The 18,188-nt window shown below is 41.4% G+C and overlaps 3 protein-coding genes across 5 annotated transcripts in view; 1 reads left to right on the top strand and 2 right to left on the bottom strand.

Moving 5' to 3' along the window:
* tafa5l (TAFA chemokine like family member 5, like) overlaps positions 1-8,874 on the bottom strand; it is a 46,306-nt gene extending 37,432 nt beyond the window's left edge. The window contains exon 1 of one of the 3 annotated variants that reach the window (XR_011310716.1): positions 7,718-8,874. Coding sequence is in view for 1 of the 3 variants with exons in the window: in XM_069693985.1 (XP_069550086.1) it covers positions 7,718-7,814 (97 nt within the window). In the remaining 2 variants the exon portion in view is untranslated. The remainder of the gene's footprint in view (positions 1-7,717) is intronic. The other 2 variants (XR_011310717.1, XM_069693985.1) reach the window with 2 other exon arrangements.
* The window catches only part of slc66a1 (solute carrier family 66 member 1), a 245,126-nt gene that overhangs the window by 138,703 nt on the left and 88,235 nt on the right, over positions 1-18,188 (top strand). The window lies entirely within an intron of this gene.
* LOC138618405 (trichohyalin-like) lies at positions 14,563-17,093 on the bottom strand. The gene is made up of 3 exons (XM_069694142.1): positions 17,061-17,093; positions 16,098-16,232; positions 14,563-15,891 (listed from the first exon to the last, which is right to left on the bottom strand). The coding sequence occupies exons 1-3, from the start codon at positions 17,091-17,093 to the stop codon at positions 14,563-14,565; spliced, it is 1,497 nt and encodes a 498-aa protein (XP_069550243.1).

Raw genomic sequence — 18,188 nt, 5'->3', positions numbered from 1 at the left:
AGGTAGTAATAAGTCAAAATTAATTTGTAGAGGCTGCAGTTAACACATTTTAAAATGTAATCAGAAGTTGCTAAACCCTCCGTACAGCACTGATCTGAGATCCAGCCGGCTATGTCACACTACTTCCAGCAGATTTATGCTTTTCTCTTTGAAAGCCTTGTGTTTAGCCATGCAGCTAATTATTATTTTGATCAAGGGTTAATTGAACTTTTTAAATGGACTGCTTTTAGAAAGTGCTTTTCAAGCTTCTTGAGCACTTTGCGGAAGTTTCTCATTCAGCCACAGATAAATACACTCACATACCAACGGTGGGAAAACGTGGGGTTCGGCACCTTGTTCAAGGATGCATCAACAAAAACAAATTGATACAATAACTTATAAAACTCAATCACTGAAAAAAAAAAAAAAAAAATCACAGTACAACAGTTGGCATTGACTGCATTCCAAATGACATACCCTTTGTACACATACAGTACACATAGTACTCGTACATCTAGGTGCACTTACTTGTGTAGTACTTGAATTTTGACACAGTAGTGTTGTCTCAGATTGTCATTATGCACTCACCGGAAATAATGTAACATTTGAAAGCATCACCGACCAACATATCTGGCAGCTTTTTAACCAGAAATCAAACGTTGTTTTGCCCTTCGTTCAACGCACACAATAAACCCACCGATGCCTTCAATCCAACAGCAGTATGGTGGTACATGCTTCCATAGACACAGCAATTTGAAAATTCTTTCCATCGGTGGTCCCGCCCTTTCTGCTACGTAGCCAAGATGGCGACTGTTGAGTGTGGAAAGTGTCCAGCTTTTTACACTCAATTGTTATACAGTTCTGAGTGCATCATCTGGGTACTTGTAGACGTAGAACTTGGAGAAAAAGGTGTGAGCAGAAGTGGGAAAAACAGGGTTTCAATTTCCTAATGCAGACTGCACTCAAATTATGGGTCAAATATAAAAATGAGGCTCATACGTTATTATTATATTATTATTGAATTCAATATGGAAGATCTCTTCCCTCACGTTTAATCTTCGTGTCTCTGTGTGAGCTATTTCCTGCTGCTCTGAGCCTCTTTATATCTTAGGTTTCTTGCTGTTAAAAGGGAGTTTTTTTCCCTTCCAGCTGTCTAAAGTTGTATTCTGTTAAAGGACAGTTTTCCACTTGCTGCTGCAGGAGGTTTTTTTTTCCTTTTAAAAGGGAGTTTTTCCTTGTAGCTGTCGGTCATGTGGAAATTGTTAAATTGTTGTGGTCTGGTCTACAGTTCCCTGAGATAACTTATGTTGTGATTTGTTGCTACATAAACATTGCTGATATCTGACAGCACTAATTCAAGCTCTGCCGTGTGAAATTCTTGTTGTAACTCCTGGCTGACATTTTTGTCAATGAAACTTGCTCACAAATTGAGCGGAACCACCAGGCTTTTATAGCAATTAGTGTATGTTGGATATGCTAATGAAAAAAAACTTCACAAACATGCACCCAATCATTACCAGATGGCAATCATCAAGTTGAAATCAGAGTTTCCTTACTTTAACTTGAAACATAGATAAAAGGGACAGAGGTATAGGAATATGTTTCTTCATGTGCCCCATTCGCTAACTGAGCAACTATTTCACCACCACTTAAGGCATATATTAGGTCAGCTAACCCAATAGTGACCCCTCTGTAATGTTACTGTGTTTCACTACTTTAACTCAACCCCAAAGTAGGTGGTCTTTGTGAGTTCATCCGGACTCCTCCTCCATTGCAGCCCTGATTTTGACTGCGGCGCTACGACCTAACCTTCCCTTCATGTCTGTTCTGATCTCACATGTCTGTCTGCTATTAACAACTCAGGATGACATCAAACAGCAATCTTATTTGACTGAGCATATGCTAGTCAAGGCAGCCGCAGCCAAGTGCATCTCATTACCTTAACACCACTTGACGCATGCGGTGCAGTAGGTAGCTTGTAATAGGACACCAGGTGAGAGAGGCAGATGTTTGACTGACCCCGTGCTTGCCGCTTCCTGACACCACCGTGATCCTCCGCTGCTAAACAAGTAGGGCAGCGGAGCAATGGAGCGAAACATGCACTTTATATAAATGTGTTGGGTTTAAAAGGCAATACCACCACTTGATTTCATATGCTAGTTGAATACTCTACAGCAGTCTAATCAATATTTATGCAAGTGAACAACTCACTGCTGATGTCAAAGGCGCTGTAATGGTACCTAAATATGCCATTTAATCTAAAGTAGTCAGAAATGGATCAGGAACGATGGTAGAGGGAAGTGTGGGAGCAGCTGGAGAGACTTCTGGATATGAAGAGGGTCTTTTTTTTGTGTAGCTATTACTGGATGAAGCTCATTTATCTGCACTGTGTTGGCCCTGCACTCACTGCACTGTTTATTGTTCTGAGGAGTGGTTCCAGCTCTTACATCCTAATCACAGCGCAGGCTGGAGCTTCTGCTCTACAAAAGCTGTTCACATTCGAATGTGCAACGCATTCGAAAGAGAGAATTTTTCAAGCTGCATCAAGCATGATTTTTATGCAATCACAAGCACCCAGTGGGGCTGCAGAGAAAGCAAAAGAAGCACCGCCCCCCCACCTACAACTGAGATGCCGGAGATGTGCTCTATTTGCCCAAATTTAATTCTCATGTCAGGTGTACACACTGCTCCCCCCACAGGGAATGACAAATTGAAACTTCTCAAAGCAGCACTAGGATGGCGCTCCTGTGGGAGAAAGTGGGACTCAACTGCTTTAGATTGTTTCCTTTGTCACTGGAAAGCAAGAGCAGGACTTCTAGATCCTTGAAATTCAGGTTTCTTGTACAGTTTGTCCACAACCACTGTGTGACATTGCCAAAGGCGGCTTTAAAATAGAAATTATTCCCCTTCCGAACATCCCCTCGCAGAGCTGACAGTGTAATTCAGGTTTGTCCTGTGGTACTGTACACACGACTGAGGTGGCTTCGGATAGATTTCTGTTGCAGTGATGCAGCACAGTTGCAGAGATATTACAATGTAGGGTATACTCAGAGAATTGGTTGTGGATGAATACAGGCTTGAGGCATAAAGAGTGACTGTGCAATATGCCTTGCAAAAGCAAACAGTAGCTCCACTGAATGCAACGCGGAGAGGACTGTACAGCCACAGTGACTCACTTCGCATTTCACTCAGATAGCCCTTTCACGACCCCCACCTCCTCTAATGCAAACACAGAGAAAACGGTGAACATCACAAGACTATTAGGCCCCATAAATACAGTAATACGTGATTGCCTGAACTGCGGCTTTAACGCTGAAACACAACCCTCTCGGAAAACACGATTGTTGCATCAGGCAGAAAATAAAACAGGACACAAGGCTGAAGGAACATAACTCAAATCATTTACACCACTCTGCCAATGATGGAGCCGTATCAAGCCCGGAGATTTCCGCAGAGAAAATAACAATGCAGAAATACACTGAGCAGCGCACTACAGTCAACCACAAGGGAGGTCAAAGCTGACGGCTAGAAAGAATTCATATTCAGGGAGCTATGAAATATGAGCTTTATGTGCTGCCAAATTGATTTAGCTGTAAAAATTCTTTTCATTTCGTTCCATAAAGATGCTCATACTTTTAAAGCCTATAGAAGCAGGCCTCGATGATTTGCTTACAATTTAAGCCAAGGTCATAATCAAAGTGGGTCTCCCTTTGCATGCCTAATGCCGCCTTGATGAAGACTAGAATGAAAATCATCCTTTCCACTTCAAAAAGTCAGTAATTCTCTGGTACTCTGATTAGTTTAATGCTTGGCTGGAGAGGCCCTGCTCCCTGAGTTAAAAGAGAATACCAACCATAGATTTTTTTTAATTCATATTTTGGTGCCCCAAGTAGACTCGCTGTCTCCCACACAGGAGTGAATTGGTTAGAAATGGAAAAAGTAACCATGATAATATACGGAATTATTTACCAGGGTGCAAATTATCTGGTTTGTGAGACTTTTGGACTGTGTGCCATCAGTGGATCTCTGTACGGATTGTGCAACCACGTTGAGTCACTTCAAAATCTAGTGACACATCCTGTAGACTTATCTCATGAAATGTGTGCTCAGTCCCATCAACAGCTTGTACTGCAGAGCAGGGTGACAGGATGGATTGTTGCACTGATTGGATCATTCAAACAAATCGAAGTGACATGTTAATTATGACATGTGACATGTGATATAAAGATATCGTCTGTTGCACTAATATAACACCAAGAGTAGTATACCGCTATTTGGAATAGTTGTTTGGTTTATCCAACTTTTGTTATATTAATTATGTTTCTCATTCTACACTTTGTAAATAAAAATCTGTTTTGCTGAAACGGATGTTGAACATTTATAGATTATCTGGAAAGAACAGAAAGAGCTATTTATTGACATTTTAGCCACTTGACAGCAGCAGAACAACCATGCTTAATATTTTATTCCTTTATAGATTGCATATAAAAACTGACAGTTTCTGGGTCTGAAAAGTGAAACCAACGTGAAAGTGTCTTAAAGTGCAATACCACTGAGGTCCAGTTGGGGCTGGCTCAAAAAAATGTTGGTTCCGATTGACTAATATTAAAAAAAAGCATCAACTTCTGGCATGGAATACTAATGGTGTCATTAGATAAATTCACTTTTGATCTGTGTTCTCGTAGTCCTTCTAAAAATAATTACATGAATAAATTCAATACTAGGCCTGAAAGAGAGGTATGTTTGGGGGCATTTCTGATGCAGTGGACATGCCTTGGGCTTGCAGTCAGATTGCAGATGTAGGTGGGCGGGCAGCCCATCCTCAGATTCTCAGTCAGAACGCCATTGAACTCACGAAAGTTGAAAAGATTTTCTACTTTGTTCCCCAACTTGTTGCTTACTTACTTACTCTCTCTACTATTTGGTGCTGGGTAATAGTGCTCAGGGTTGTTTCTGGTTTTTTTTTAATCAAAATTATTTACCTAAAAACAGTTAACTACTACTAGTCGAAATATAACGGGTAAAGGAAAAGTTTATGGTTTGACAAGTAATAGTGCTGCGTGTAGGAGGCTAAAAATCTCCGTTCAACCAAATGGAACCACAGAATTTTTTTTAATTTTTTTTTATCTTTGGCCGAGTCACTACAACCCTTTCATTTAATTCATTGTTAAAATATAAAACTAATGACGCTTTGAACTTCTTAGATGGGAAATCCAAAAAAGGATACTATTTTCTAACAAGTGATCTTTGGAAAATGCAGAGCAGAAGCAGTGCAACCTAGGATCACCTCAAAGTGTGTAATACGCCCGTCAGTCCACAAGAGGATAGTATGTCAGTGTCACGTTTAGCCTTGCTAAAAGTAAGGTCCCTTATATTTGGACACCAACGACCATGTGGTTTGGTTTAGGAAAAGATCGTGATTAGGATTAAAAATAAGTAATTTTACTCTCAGTAACATCTCGTACTTGACGTAACTTAAATACGTTACGTTGAGTAACAAACTCAAAAGAAATCATTGACTCTTGCTTTCTCGTGCACTCACATCAATCTCAAAGGTGAAAGTCCTGTGTTTGTTTCATCCAACTACCCCCAATCTCGCCCTTACACTGACTTTATCACTCTTTGTACTTTGTCACATGACCTCCTTCTTCAAACCTTGTCATATGTGAATGTACTTTTTACACCTAGGTGCGTTAAACTGACACAGTGTCCTCTAGTGGACTAAAGGGTGTATTACTTGCTTTGACATGATAATCGGCAGCACAATATTGTTGCTTGCCTTTGAATCAAAGGTGCATTAACATCTAAGATGCTTACTGGCCAGGTCTAATTGCATTATTTTAGACTGACTTTTCTTTTCATGCTCCCACTTTGAGGGGAAATTTTGTCTTGGCAGTACAATTCTTTGAGCTATTCACCTTCAACTTACATTTCCAAATTTATCGCTGAATAAACTGGCAACGTTGAGAGCAGCTGACAGGCCATTTATCGTGGCCGGCGCTGGCCCAATGGCATCCGCGGACAGGGCTGCTGTGCCTTGATTTCCTGTCCAGGCCGCCATGACAGATGAGCTATGGAGACTGTGGAGGCAGCACAGCCTCTAACCAGCACTAGGCTTCACCTCTCTGCCCACCAGTTCACCAACACTCAATGTGGTTTCTGGGCCCTCAGGGGCCATGCAGGTGGATGTGGTAGAGAGATGGTCGCGGAAAGTAAAAGGTGCTTTGAGTGGGTCAGTAGAGTACAGTCATAAATACTAAATAAAAAATATACTGGAAACCGAGTCTTGCACTTGCTGATGAAGTGCTATCAAGCAGTGGTGGTCAGAACTGCTTTTATAGCTTCACTGACTGGTCAAAGCCACCAGTTTCAAAGGAGGACTTGAAAGGATTTGAAGATTACAAGTACGGATTAAAAAAAAATAATACATGCTTCAAATTCCACTCAGAGCTGGAAAGAGGAGTGAACAGCACACATAGAATATCAACCCTCAAATCATATCCTCAGGTTTTAACCACCAGGCCATACAGAATCCATTTTCTCTGAGAATATTAAGGGGAGCAAAGTTCACAAGAAATTGATTGAGCGATTTGTACAATAATGCACTAATGAGATCATTTTCAGATGAAAATGAGACAATAACAAACGGCTGAGGGGAAGGGGAGGGCTGCTGTGGCTCCTCAGATAATATGGACAGTCTTGAGAGACGGTTCAGGGGTGGCAATAAGAGGCTGGTGACAGCAGCATTTTGGGAGAAAACACTGCAAATTAGAGGCAAAGGGAGCACATTTCAACACACGGGCAGTTCATTTTTCACATTACTGTCTACTTTTGTTCCCGGCAAGCTGCCAAAGACATTGATGTAGGCACTATCCCTCCTCCACAGTGGTAATTATGCTGCTGGCCAATGCTTGATTAAAAGATCTAATCTGCAAACTTAGTGTTCAACATCTCCCAACAAGTTGCACTGCTTTAAGCCAGTTCTCTGTGTCTTTGACTGCACTGGGATCCGAAATGTACTGTCATGGACAGCAGCCAATGAGGTGCAGGGAAACATCCTTTTGCTTTCTATTCTGTGTCAGGGTGAAGGTGTAATTGCACTACTGGATGTATTATTCAAGGAAAAGCACGGCATAGATGGATACAGCCTTAACCCAATTGAAATTACAAAGCTCTGTTGGCAGAAATCAGGCCTCTTTTTGTCGGCACCAAGAATTAAAAATATTAAACTGTGATGCTCAGTAATGGATTCACTAAATTATCATTCCACAAGGTAGCAGAGAGCCTGATTTATATTGCAGCATTAGATTACAATAGGGAACGTTATTAGGGTAGTTTGGCAATTTAAAATACATTTCAAATTTCACAGATTAAACTTTAAAAACGTGTCCTGTTGAGAAAAACAAATTAAAAAAAGATGGTCTCTAGCATCAGACAATATACAAATTAAACTATTTAAAATAATAATGTCACTATACACTGTTTGGGAATATTATTATTATAGAGATACCAATTCAGATTACAATACACCATAAGTTCAACAAGGTCACCATAAATTGACGAGTGATGAGCTGGGATACATTAAAGGCTGTTTTATTGGACATTATTATGGATTTATTTTTTTCCTCCAGGATTATAGGATCTGACCACACCATGTGCAGCTGCATCCCAATAAGAAGACCTCAGAGACATTGCTGCTGCTGCTGGCAAAGTAATAAATAGCTGTAAGTGTCCTTACCCTCTCTGAGCAGATGGGAGTAGATGAGCCAGAGGAGCAGTAGGCAGCAGAGTGACGCACCTCCACCTGCGGAGAGCGTCTTCACTCCAGACTGCATCCTACACCTTCAGCCTTTTAGATTATCCAAACTTTGAACGCTCGTGCCGCTCAGATGTCAAGCAGATCAACGGAAGAGTGGCTAATCCAGTGGCGTCTCCAAAGCCTGTCGTCGGCATCCATTTTGAGGTTATAATAGGAGAGGGACTGATAGTAATCCCCCCTTGCTTTTCAAATTCCCTCGGTGAGCCGCATATCCATCCAGGCTGCTCAGTACACACACTCTCTCTCTCTCTCTCACACACACACACACACACACACACACACACACACACACACACAGGCTACAATGTCGCCAGATCTGGCCAAGTTTACGCAGCTGTGGTTTCAGGAACTGGAATTCACTGGCAGGCTTCTGCCGAAAAAACTGGAAGTGTGCTGATGAAGAGGAGTGAGCAGCAGCACTGCCCCGCAGTTTTGATTCCTCACACGGAGATGCTGGTAGTAAATTCAGCCGCTCAACACCCCCTGAACGCCGCTGCCACTTCTCTGTTGGTCCTCTGCGCTACGCAGTTATTATCATCGTTCCCAACCAACTTCTTGCTTTGAGCCGGGCTCCGTGTGACTCTACGGAGGAACGCGTAAGTTAACCCAGGCGGACATGACTAACATACCAATCAGCACGGAAACTTCCGAAAAACGCGACACTCCAGCGCCCCAAAACCGGCTCTTGACAAACAGCTAAAGGCGCAGATGCGTCATATGTGGCCACATATGCACCAAAGCGCAGCGAAATGTCACGTCAAAACAGGAGCGGCGCAGGTCTCACGCAACGCACATGCCCCTGGACAAAACGCGCTCGGAGTGCGTCAACACACGCAGGCGGTGGAGGAGCGGTGAAGTTGGCCGCACTTGTCACCTGTATGAGCCTTTGTGGAGGGCTCTGGGAAATTCTAGGTGATGCCGCTGCTCCTCGGGTTCGAGGAAAAAGCTCCTCTCCTCGCAAAGTCAAGTGTCGGCTACAGCTGAGTGTGTTAAACCAGCCTTATTCTAAGAGGAGGGTATCCCCCCCTTTAATCCATGGAAACGCTGCTGCTGCTGCTGCTGCACCCTGAGTTGCCTTGAGTTACAGTGTTTTCAGATGCTCTCTCTGTGGGAGTCTCTCTCTCTCTCACACACACACAAACACCGTGCCCCAATTCTCCCTCAAAGTGCGCACAAACTTTTAGCTCCCGGGCTATAAATCCCAAACTGTACATGATGATGCTTATAAATACACATTAAGAAATCCAATCTGAGCCCACAGGGAGACACAGCGAAGTACCAGGCTCCACCTTTTGTGAAATGTTACTTTCCCCCCTCCATGTCTTTCATCCCTCTTTTTCAGAGGTGGTAAACGCCCTTGAGGGCTGCCTGGTCTGGGGACTATAGTAGTTAACATTTAGCACACTGGCATTCTGGGGAAATGTGAGAGGTCTGTTCCTTCAGAGGACCGCTGCCATGGCATGCAGGGTGCCTCAGAGCTCTTTAAAGCAGAAGCTTCATTATTATATACAGCCTAATATCACATCAAGACTTGAGTGTGCGTACAAAGGGCCACATTCTTCCCGGAGTCTGTGTAGCTATATATATATATATATACTGTATATGTATGTAAGTGTGTGTATGTGTGTGAGAGAGAGAGCTAAATCCCTGCAGATGCCAGTCTATCTTCTAAAAGAGCTCCATTTAGGACTCCCCTGCCACTCGAGGACCATTACAATAACTCACCCCCCTCCTCATGCGCACACATTCACCAGATTCCATGACCAGTGAATGTGCACTTTATTAGCAGATGGAGAAGTTCCCCCAGTGTGCTGCTGTGCTATCAGCCTTTCACTGAATGGCTTTTATGATGACGTATTGGCTCGGGCCACGGCCTGCCACATCAGCGCTGTAATAGATGAAAAATGACTGGTCCGCACACTGCAAAGACTATATGCATTTGTTGAGTATTAAAGGGATACTTTGGCCACTTTCCACCTTCAGGGCTCTGCGTCTTTATAGCTGCTGATGTTTTCTGCATTACTGAGACCAGGTTACCTTACTCGGACGATGGTTTGAGAACTATAAATGAGAGTTGAGCTGCTGAGACGAGGTTTGTTTTCCCCTCTCGTCTGCAGCTCGGCTCAGCTATCAGAGTGACGAACCACCTTTCAGTCTGTCTGAGTGATGTCCCAGCAGGGGTTGCAGTGTAATTAATCATAATCCATCACTGTGACTGACAGGGTTGTGGAAATTCTGCCATTTTTTTTTTTTTTACCCCTCATGTTTATTTTCATGTTTACCAATAATATCCAGACTTCTTTTTTTTAATTGCATTTGGGCATGTGTGGATTGTAAGAATGGTAATACCAGTGATACAATACTGTAGATGCATTTTAAAAAGGCTGTGCTCAACAAAAATGTGAGAAGATTAGGAATTATGACTCAAGGACGCTGGCAAACATGATTTATGCTTTTTAACTCAAGTACTGAAGTTTATTACAGTTTTGATTTCCTTGTGAGGATTTCTTTTTTATGCTATTCTATACTTCTTTTCCTGTCTGAGTTACCTTGAATATTGAGTTTACGTGCAAAACATAGTCATCTTAATGACCAAAAAATATACATAACTTTAGATTAAACTACTCAACACTATATGATGTGAGGAACTTCCTCCATCTCAACCAGCTGAGATATTACAATGTTTTTACATCAGTAACAGAAACCCAATACAGACACAGATCACTTTTAGGGTCCACCCTGCTGCATTTTGATACATTTTCTGCTAATAACTCTGTAAGTCAGTCACTTGTGAATGTAGTCCATGCAGTAAAGAATGAGCCTATTACACAGCCTTATTTCAGCTCATTGTTTTGGCTTTACAACCTTCAAATGTACTATGTTGGATTTGCTTTCATGGTGTCATTTTTGGGAGTTGTTTTTAAAAACAATCTACTATTGATGCAGACCAAAGCAGAGTTTAAAAGAGTAAATTTGGGGCTTACATTCATTAAGTGGTCAGAAATTAAGCTCCAAATCATTTCGTTTGAACTGCTGTTACACGACTAAATGGGCACTTATCAGCACACATCTGCCCCAGTTATATAGGCTAGCAGGGGTCTGCAGAACCTTCTGATAGCTTCAGGAGGCTATTATCAATGACATACACTTGCACTTGCACTTGACATGCACTTTTGTTTACACACGGGACACGAATGGGACAAGAACATTGATCTCCTTGGTAAAAGTGCTGTGATTCATTCATCCAAAAACCACCAACTGGCCTCATTATACGGATTTTGTCACTCTTTATAGGACATCACATGACTTTCTCTTTCACTCCCGTCTTAATTGCTACGACCACTAAAGTTCTCACTTACTGTGACCCTCTAGCCTGCTAAGGTAGTTGCAGTTGGCCTGATAAGTTCAGTATTTGTGTACTAGCCCATACATTTGTCACATATATCTGATGGTAATAGCCTATTCAGTCTGATAACAGTCAATTCAGATGTCCAAATATGTGCAAGTTGTCTTGTGTTTATTTTAGATGTAGTGTGGCATTCTAGCTTTTTTCTGCTGCGCCCAAGTGGGATTTTATTGTAGCCTCTGACTTGTTAGCTTGTGTAACTGGCTTCCTGCACAGTTGCCCATAGTTCCACCAATCAACAGGAAGCTGGACAAAGTAAATTTTACAAATACTTATTGCCTTGTTTGTACAGTTTAGCAGCTGTGGAGTCACTTATTAACTCACGTCACGCTATTTTGTGAGCCTGATTAATCAAGTAACATTTTAATGCAGTTTAGTTACACTCAGAAAATCCGACATATTACCAAAGGAAAAGCACAGGTGTTGGACATAATGAGATTAATGGTGGCTGCTTCACTTTCAGGGTCCTATTGTGCATGTTGACTCATGGTCACAGCTTCCTGGGACACTTGAATAGAACAGAGCCTTTGTTAACGTCATTAGTAACACCTGTGCTTTTTCCTGTTATGCCATGTCAAATTGTCTGATTTAAAAATGGGACTGTTTTGTAAAACTCTAATATGTGTGTGATCCTGCAGCTGTGCCAGCAGTGTTGACAGCTGTAAAAAAAAAAAAAAAAAAATGCAGATGACATCTTCAATTATCTGTGAATGCTTTTAAATCCTGGTGAGAAACATTATATATCCAAGTATACTGGATATAGAAAACATATTGTAATGTAGATTTGTAAAATGAACTGGGACTGTTTTGACAAAGCACTGCTGAGGAAATGCGACAGAGTGAGGCTGAGACTCAGGCTGCAGCACTTCCAGCTGGAACAATAAAGCTGAAGTGTGCTGACATCAGTGTAGAGGGAGTTCTCCTCTTTGACATAACAAGGGGGCTGAAGACCATCAAAGCTGAATCAAGAGGTGGAAGGATTTCCAACACGAACAAAGGAGCAATTGTATTTTTTAATCTAATTACACTCACATTTATTAATTTGGCAGAAATTTCTGTCCAAAATGATGTTCAAATTGAGTGCAGTCAGAGTAGATCAAAAACCCTTTGATTTTTTTTTTTTTTTAAAGAGAGATTGAAGGAGGGACAAATAGAGAGAGATTTAGATAAGCGCACATTAGGTAAACACATACTCTCAAAAGAGGAAGGTTCTCAACGCCGTTTTAGGTCTGGTGCATTATGTTTGTATAAAACTGCAAATTATATATTATACTAGTTGTTTTGATTATACGGTATGTAAACGCTGAGTGCAGTCAACACAGTTCTGTAATAAATGGCACGGCAAAGCTCAAATAACATGATGATGTTCTCACACACCAAACAAAATATTGCATTTGTTCATTTGTTGTGTATTATAGACCATGAAATGCTTATTATGTGAACATAAGACAGGTGAGAAGAAACAGTTGCTTGTGCAGGCAGTGCTGGTCTGTGTGTAGGTTAAGATAGGGGGTCTCCTGATAGGGAGGTCAGAGGTCAACTACAAAAAAGCAGCCGTAGGTCTGGTAGGATTCAGTTTCTTGCTCAAAGAAACTACAATAGGGACACAGTGGTGTGAACCCAAAGGTCAGTACAAATTTTGTTCATATGTTTACTCTCCAAAAGCTACCGTTGCACCTTGCAGCAGAGTTTTTGTTTTTTTAATTGTAGCTGTTCACAAGTTTTCTCATAAACATGGTTTTGCTGGAACAGGTGGAGAATTTGTTCCAGTTAATTTGCAACATTTGTTAAATTACTGGGGGGAAAAAAAGCAAATTAGGACCCCCAGAATTTATGAGCATGAACACTGGGATGTGTAGGCATCTCAGGGATGTGATTTGTTAGTATCAAACCAAGACAGGCCACAGCTACAGTACGTGGACTCATATCTCCAGCCCTCGTTTCCCGCCACCGGCTGTTCATCGGCTCTGCTTCTATGCCGGAGAGGAGCATATGGTGCCTCGGAGCAGCTGCTCCAATGGACCCGTCTTCTGCAAAATATTCAAACAGCGGGCAGATATTTCCTCTGCTGCACACTCGGTGTAGTCATCAGGAGAACTCAAACCTGAACACTCTAAAGTTGTGACTTTGTTTTTGCACTAGGAACTTAAAGTAATGCTTCACAGGATATATATACAGTGCATCTGGAAAGTATTCACAGAGCTTCACTTTTTCCACATTTTGTTATGTTACAGCCTTATTCCAAAATGGATTGCATTCATTTTTGTCCTCAAAATTCTAAACACGATACTCCATAATTACAAAGTGAACAAAGTTTGTTTCAAATTTTTGCAAATCTATTAAACATAAAGAACGAAAATATAACACGTACATAAGTATTTACTCTTCACAGAGCAACGCTGGATCTCTGTCAGAGTGACCATCGGGTTCTTGGTCACCTCCCTGACTAAGGCCCTTCTCCCCCGATCGCTCAGTTTGGCCGGGCGGCCGACTCTAGGAAGAGTCCTGGTGGTTCCAAACTTCTTCCATTTACAGATGATGGAGACCACTGTGCTCTTTGGGACCTTCAATGCTGCAGACATTTTTCTGTACCCTTACCCAGATCTGTCCCTAGACACAATCCTGTCTCGGAGGTCTACAGACAATTCTTTGGACTTCATGGCTTGGTTTGTGCTCTGACATGCACTGTCAACTGTGGGACCTTATATAGACGGTGTGTGTCTTTCCAAATCATGTCCGATCAACTGAATTTACCAGGTGGACTCCAATCAAGTTGTAGAAACATCTCAAGGATGATCAGTGGAAACAGGATGCACCTGAGCTCAGTTTTGAGTGTCATGGCAAAGGCTGTGAATACATGTGATTTATTTATTTTTTTTATTTATTTATTTTTTTTTTAATAGATTTGCAAAAAATTCCCCAAAACTTGTTTTTACATTATCATTATGGGGTATTGTGTGTAGAATTTTGAGGGGAAAAAAATAATTTAATCCATTTTGGAATAAGGCTGTAACAACAAAATGTGGAAAAAGTGAAGCGCTGTAAATACTTTCCGGATGCACTGTATGTTCGAGACAAATGAGACACAGGAAATATGCAGGTTCCTAAAGTTGCAGCCCCATTTTGAAGTTTAAACACATAATGAAAGTTGCACCATACTGTATGTAAAATGAGTGGACTCTGTTGACCTACATAGTAGACATAAAGTAGAAGTTTCAAGATAAACTGCATGTAACTTGAAGATTTCACATTTCTACCTTGATTTTACACCATGTCTTCAGTAAGAATGAAATAACTCAAAGTACTGTACTATATACATTTATATACATATTTAATTGATGGCTCATTGTGAAGGTTTTCAAGTCCGCCCCCTGGTCGTTCTGGGATGTTTCCGTTTCTTGGTGAAGCTGCAGTTACTCTGTTGATCACCGCAGGTCAGAACAGAAGAGAGGCTGGACGATGACTGACATGTCACGTTGACAGCTCTGGTCGTGATGGCCACGTTGGCAGATCTCTCAGTTACCAGCAATGCCATTTGTTTATTCATGACCACGTCTGCCTCTTTCATTAAAGCCTCCCTCATCTTCTGGATGGCAGCTCTCTCTTGAACGTAGGCTTTCCTCACCTCTTCCATCCTCTCCCTTTCTGCCTCCATCACCTCCCTCTCTTCATTCATAGGATCTTTTTCAGCATTGAAGGCGTTCCTCCTCTTACATCTGGCATTCAGTTCTTTGATGAAGGCTTTTCTTTCCTGTTCTATGTTTTGCTTCTCAAGCTGAAAAGTGTCTCTCATCTTCCTGATGCATGTCTTCTCTTGAAGGTAAATCTTCCTCAATATTGCTATCTCATCTTTTTCAATCTTGAACGACTCTCTGTCATCAGCCATGGCATCGTTCTCTGCGTTAAAGGCCTTCCTCCTCATTCGTTGTGCCCTGAGTTCTTTATTAAAGACCTCTGTTTCTTTTCTCATGCTCTCCTTCTCTGACTCGAAGGCCTCCCTCATCCTCTGGATATCTTCCTTTTCTTGAATGTAGGCTTTCCTCATCTCTTCCATCTTCTCCCTTTTTGCCTCCAACACCTTCTTTTCTTCATTCATAGCATCTTTTTTAGCGTTGAAGGCGTTCCTCCTTCTACGTTTGGCCTTAAGTTTATTGTTGAAGGCTTTTCTTTCTATTTCTATGTTTTTCGTCTCAAGCTGAAAATCTTTTCTCATCTTCCGGAGGTTTGTCTTCTCTTGAAGGTTGACCTCCCTCATGGTTGCTATCTCGTCTTTTTCCATCTTGAACGACTCTCTGTCATCAGCCATGGCATCTTTCTCTGCATTAAAGGCCTTCCTTCTCTTCTGATTCACCCTGAGTTCTTTCTTGAAGGTTTTTCTTTCTTTCTCCATGTTCTCCTTCTCCAACTGAAAGGCGTTTCTCGTCTCCATCATTTCAGCACACTCTTTTTGAAAGACCTCTCTCTCTCTGGTCATTGTTTGTCTTTCCATCTCCAGCTTCTCTTTCATTTTGTTTATGTGTGCCTCTTCACTTAAAAATGTCCTCCATGTTTCCTCAGCAGAGAGTTTGTTGGCTTCTGCCTCCATCTGGCCATCGTCTTTCTCCACAGTGTGATGCAAAGACTGTTTCTGCATCACTTTGATGATCTCAGGGTGGAGGTGAGCATATTTACCGTCACTGGTCATTTTCTACAACGAAAAGATAATCAGAGTTTATTTAAACAACTTTCAGTTTAAAAATCAACGTGTAGCTTTTCTACTTCTCAAATGTGCGTCATGTTTTGTCCTTTTGTGAGATACCAAAGATTCACTTTGACTTTTATTATTGGAGAAGAAATGATGAAACTGTGTTTGTAGTAGAAGCTACAATCACGTTAACAGTAAAACTGCTTTACTTCTTTGCTCTCCAGTTCTTTCTGGGAGACGAGACGATGAGCCTCGATGCTCAGATGGGCGTTTTGGGTCAACAGGTTCATCTCTCTGTCCTGTGCTTGTTGTTGCTGAAGCGCATAGGGTTCATGGAGATTCATCTGGAAACACAAAAACACAGCATTCACTTTAAAACTACTGACAACTTAACCTGTTTGGTTTAGTTCAAACAAACTACATAAAGTACAGCGTAAATGTTTTAGGCACTTATCTATCATGCACTAGTCAGAGGCAGCAGGACAATGACATACAAAAATACAGCCAGAGTTATAAAGAACTATGTTCAGAGATCAGAAAAGAAGTCCTGCAACAGTCACCAGCCCTGATCTCAACATCATCTAGTTAATAAATGGATCACTGTTTGTTTTGAAACATGTAATTCACTTTTAAGTGAACATGTATTTATTGGCAGTTGAAATTAAACTTTAAACAAGCATTTCATTTGTTTCTAAGGTTGTCTTCACTCACACACAGTAAGACTATTTATTTTGTGTTTGTAGTTTTGTCTCCGTGAACTCTTTCTGACACCAAGTTGAACAAACACACGAGGTGCAGAAAAGCACAGAGAGCCCACAGGGTCCATGTAGAGCTGCTGATGTAGGATGACAGTCCACATGGCTTCATGTTCACACCTCTTTGGCTGTTTGTAATAAGTTAATAGGGCTATGAATTGAACCTGAACTAAAAGGTTGTTTTTGATGCTTCTGACTAACTTTCACACTACAGGAGTGAAATTGTAACTAAATAAATGCAGAACACACAACCGAATGTTCAATATAGCCTGTGTAATACAGTGTTTTTATGTCATTTAACTATGTAAGTCAGCATTAACACTGAAGTAGTCCTGCAGCTGATTTTAACTCATGTAACTTTCTGTTTTTGTAAAAAAAAAAAAAAAAAAAAATCATATTCAAGTATTTAGTACTTACCAGCACAGAAGGAGGGTCCTGCGAGAGCTCCATTGATGAACTGTCAGAGGACAAACTAAAGTGAAAACACTATTTAGTTTCTCAGTCGCAGTATGTTCAGTGCTTGGTGGGCTGAAATGACTGTAGATCACCACAGTTCTCTTGAGCCACTTCCATTATGATGCTCTCAGTTCTGGAGCTAAGTTCTTTGTACACATCACAACAAGCAGCTTCCTGCAGTTGTAGCCATTCTAAAGCCATCAAACTTCCAAAGTTCATACAAGGCTGCATTGTTTAAAGTCAGATTAACACAAACGAGCCTGATACATCTTTTCCTCTGGAACTTCAAGAACTGATCAAATGACAAAATGCTACCATTTCATTCGCTTTCCACATCCTTCACTCGTTAAAACATGTAGTAACCAGCTACGTTGAGTCTTTTAGGCCATTTTAGTCTGTTGCAGCGCTACCTTCGTAAGGTGCCTACAGGCAGCATTGCAGAGTAACTATATCTATATCTATCTCTAAACTAATGTAATTGCACTCAGTTGCTGAGAAAAAAACCTGTAATTAAATTAGGTAATATTTAAAATGTTGGTGATTACAAAGGGGAATACAAAGAGCGGTGTCCAGCAGTGCTTCCCCCCCCCCCCAGAAGTGCTCAAGTCACTCCTCCGTAGGGCAGCTTTTATACAGTGTGACAAACAGTTGACAGTCACCCCCGTTCCCTTTGTATCTGCTTTCATATGGTAATACTGAGTTGGTTGTAGATCACAAGATAAGGACAAAGGGGAGTCGTCAATTAGATGCGGAAAGTAAAACAAAAAGGAATCACTTGCAAATAAGACAGACAACAAAAGAGACTTTTCGGAGCCACAATGCAAACGGCTTGGTTCAAAATCAAACATATCGGACATTTATTCTTGCAAGAAGGAGCAACTACATGCACCCTCAAAGAGAGGTGTCCAGCAGTGCTCCCCCCCAGCAGTGCTCTATGTCACTCCTCCGTAGGGCAGCTTTTATACAGTGTGACAAACAGTTGACAGTCACTCCCATTCCCTTTGTATCTGCTTTCGTATGGTAATACAGAGTTGGTTGTAGGTCACAAAATAAGGACAAAGGGGAGTCGTCAATTAGGTGCGGAAAGTA

The sequence above is a fragment of the Brachyistius frenatus genome, unplaced genomic scaffold, assembly GCF_029030835.1.
Source record: "Brachyistius frenatus isolate BFR_SWC_R1_liver_20210118 unplaced genomic scaffold, ASM2903083v1 Contig_16, whole genome shotgun sequence".
Taxonomy (NCBI): Eukaryota; Metazoa; Chordata; class Actinopteri; family Embiotocidae; genus Brachyistius; species Brachyistius frenatus.
The sequence above is the reverse complement of the archived record's forward strand: the minus strand, read 5'-3'. Positions and strand labels throughout refer to the sequence as shown.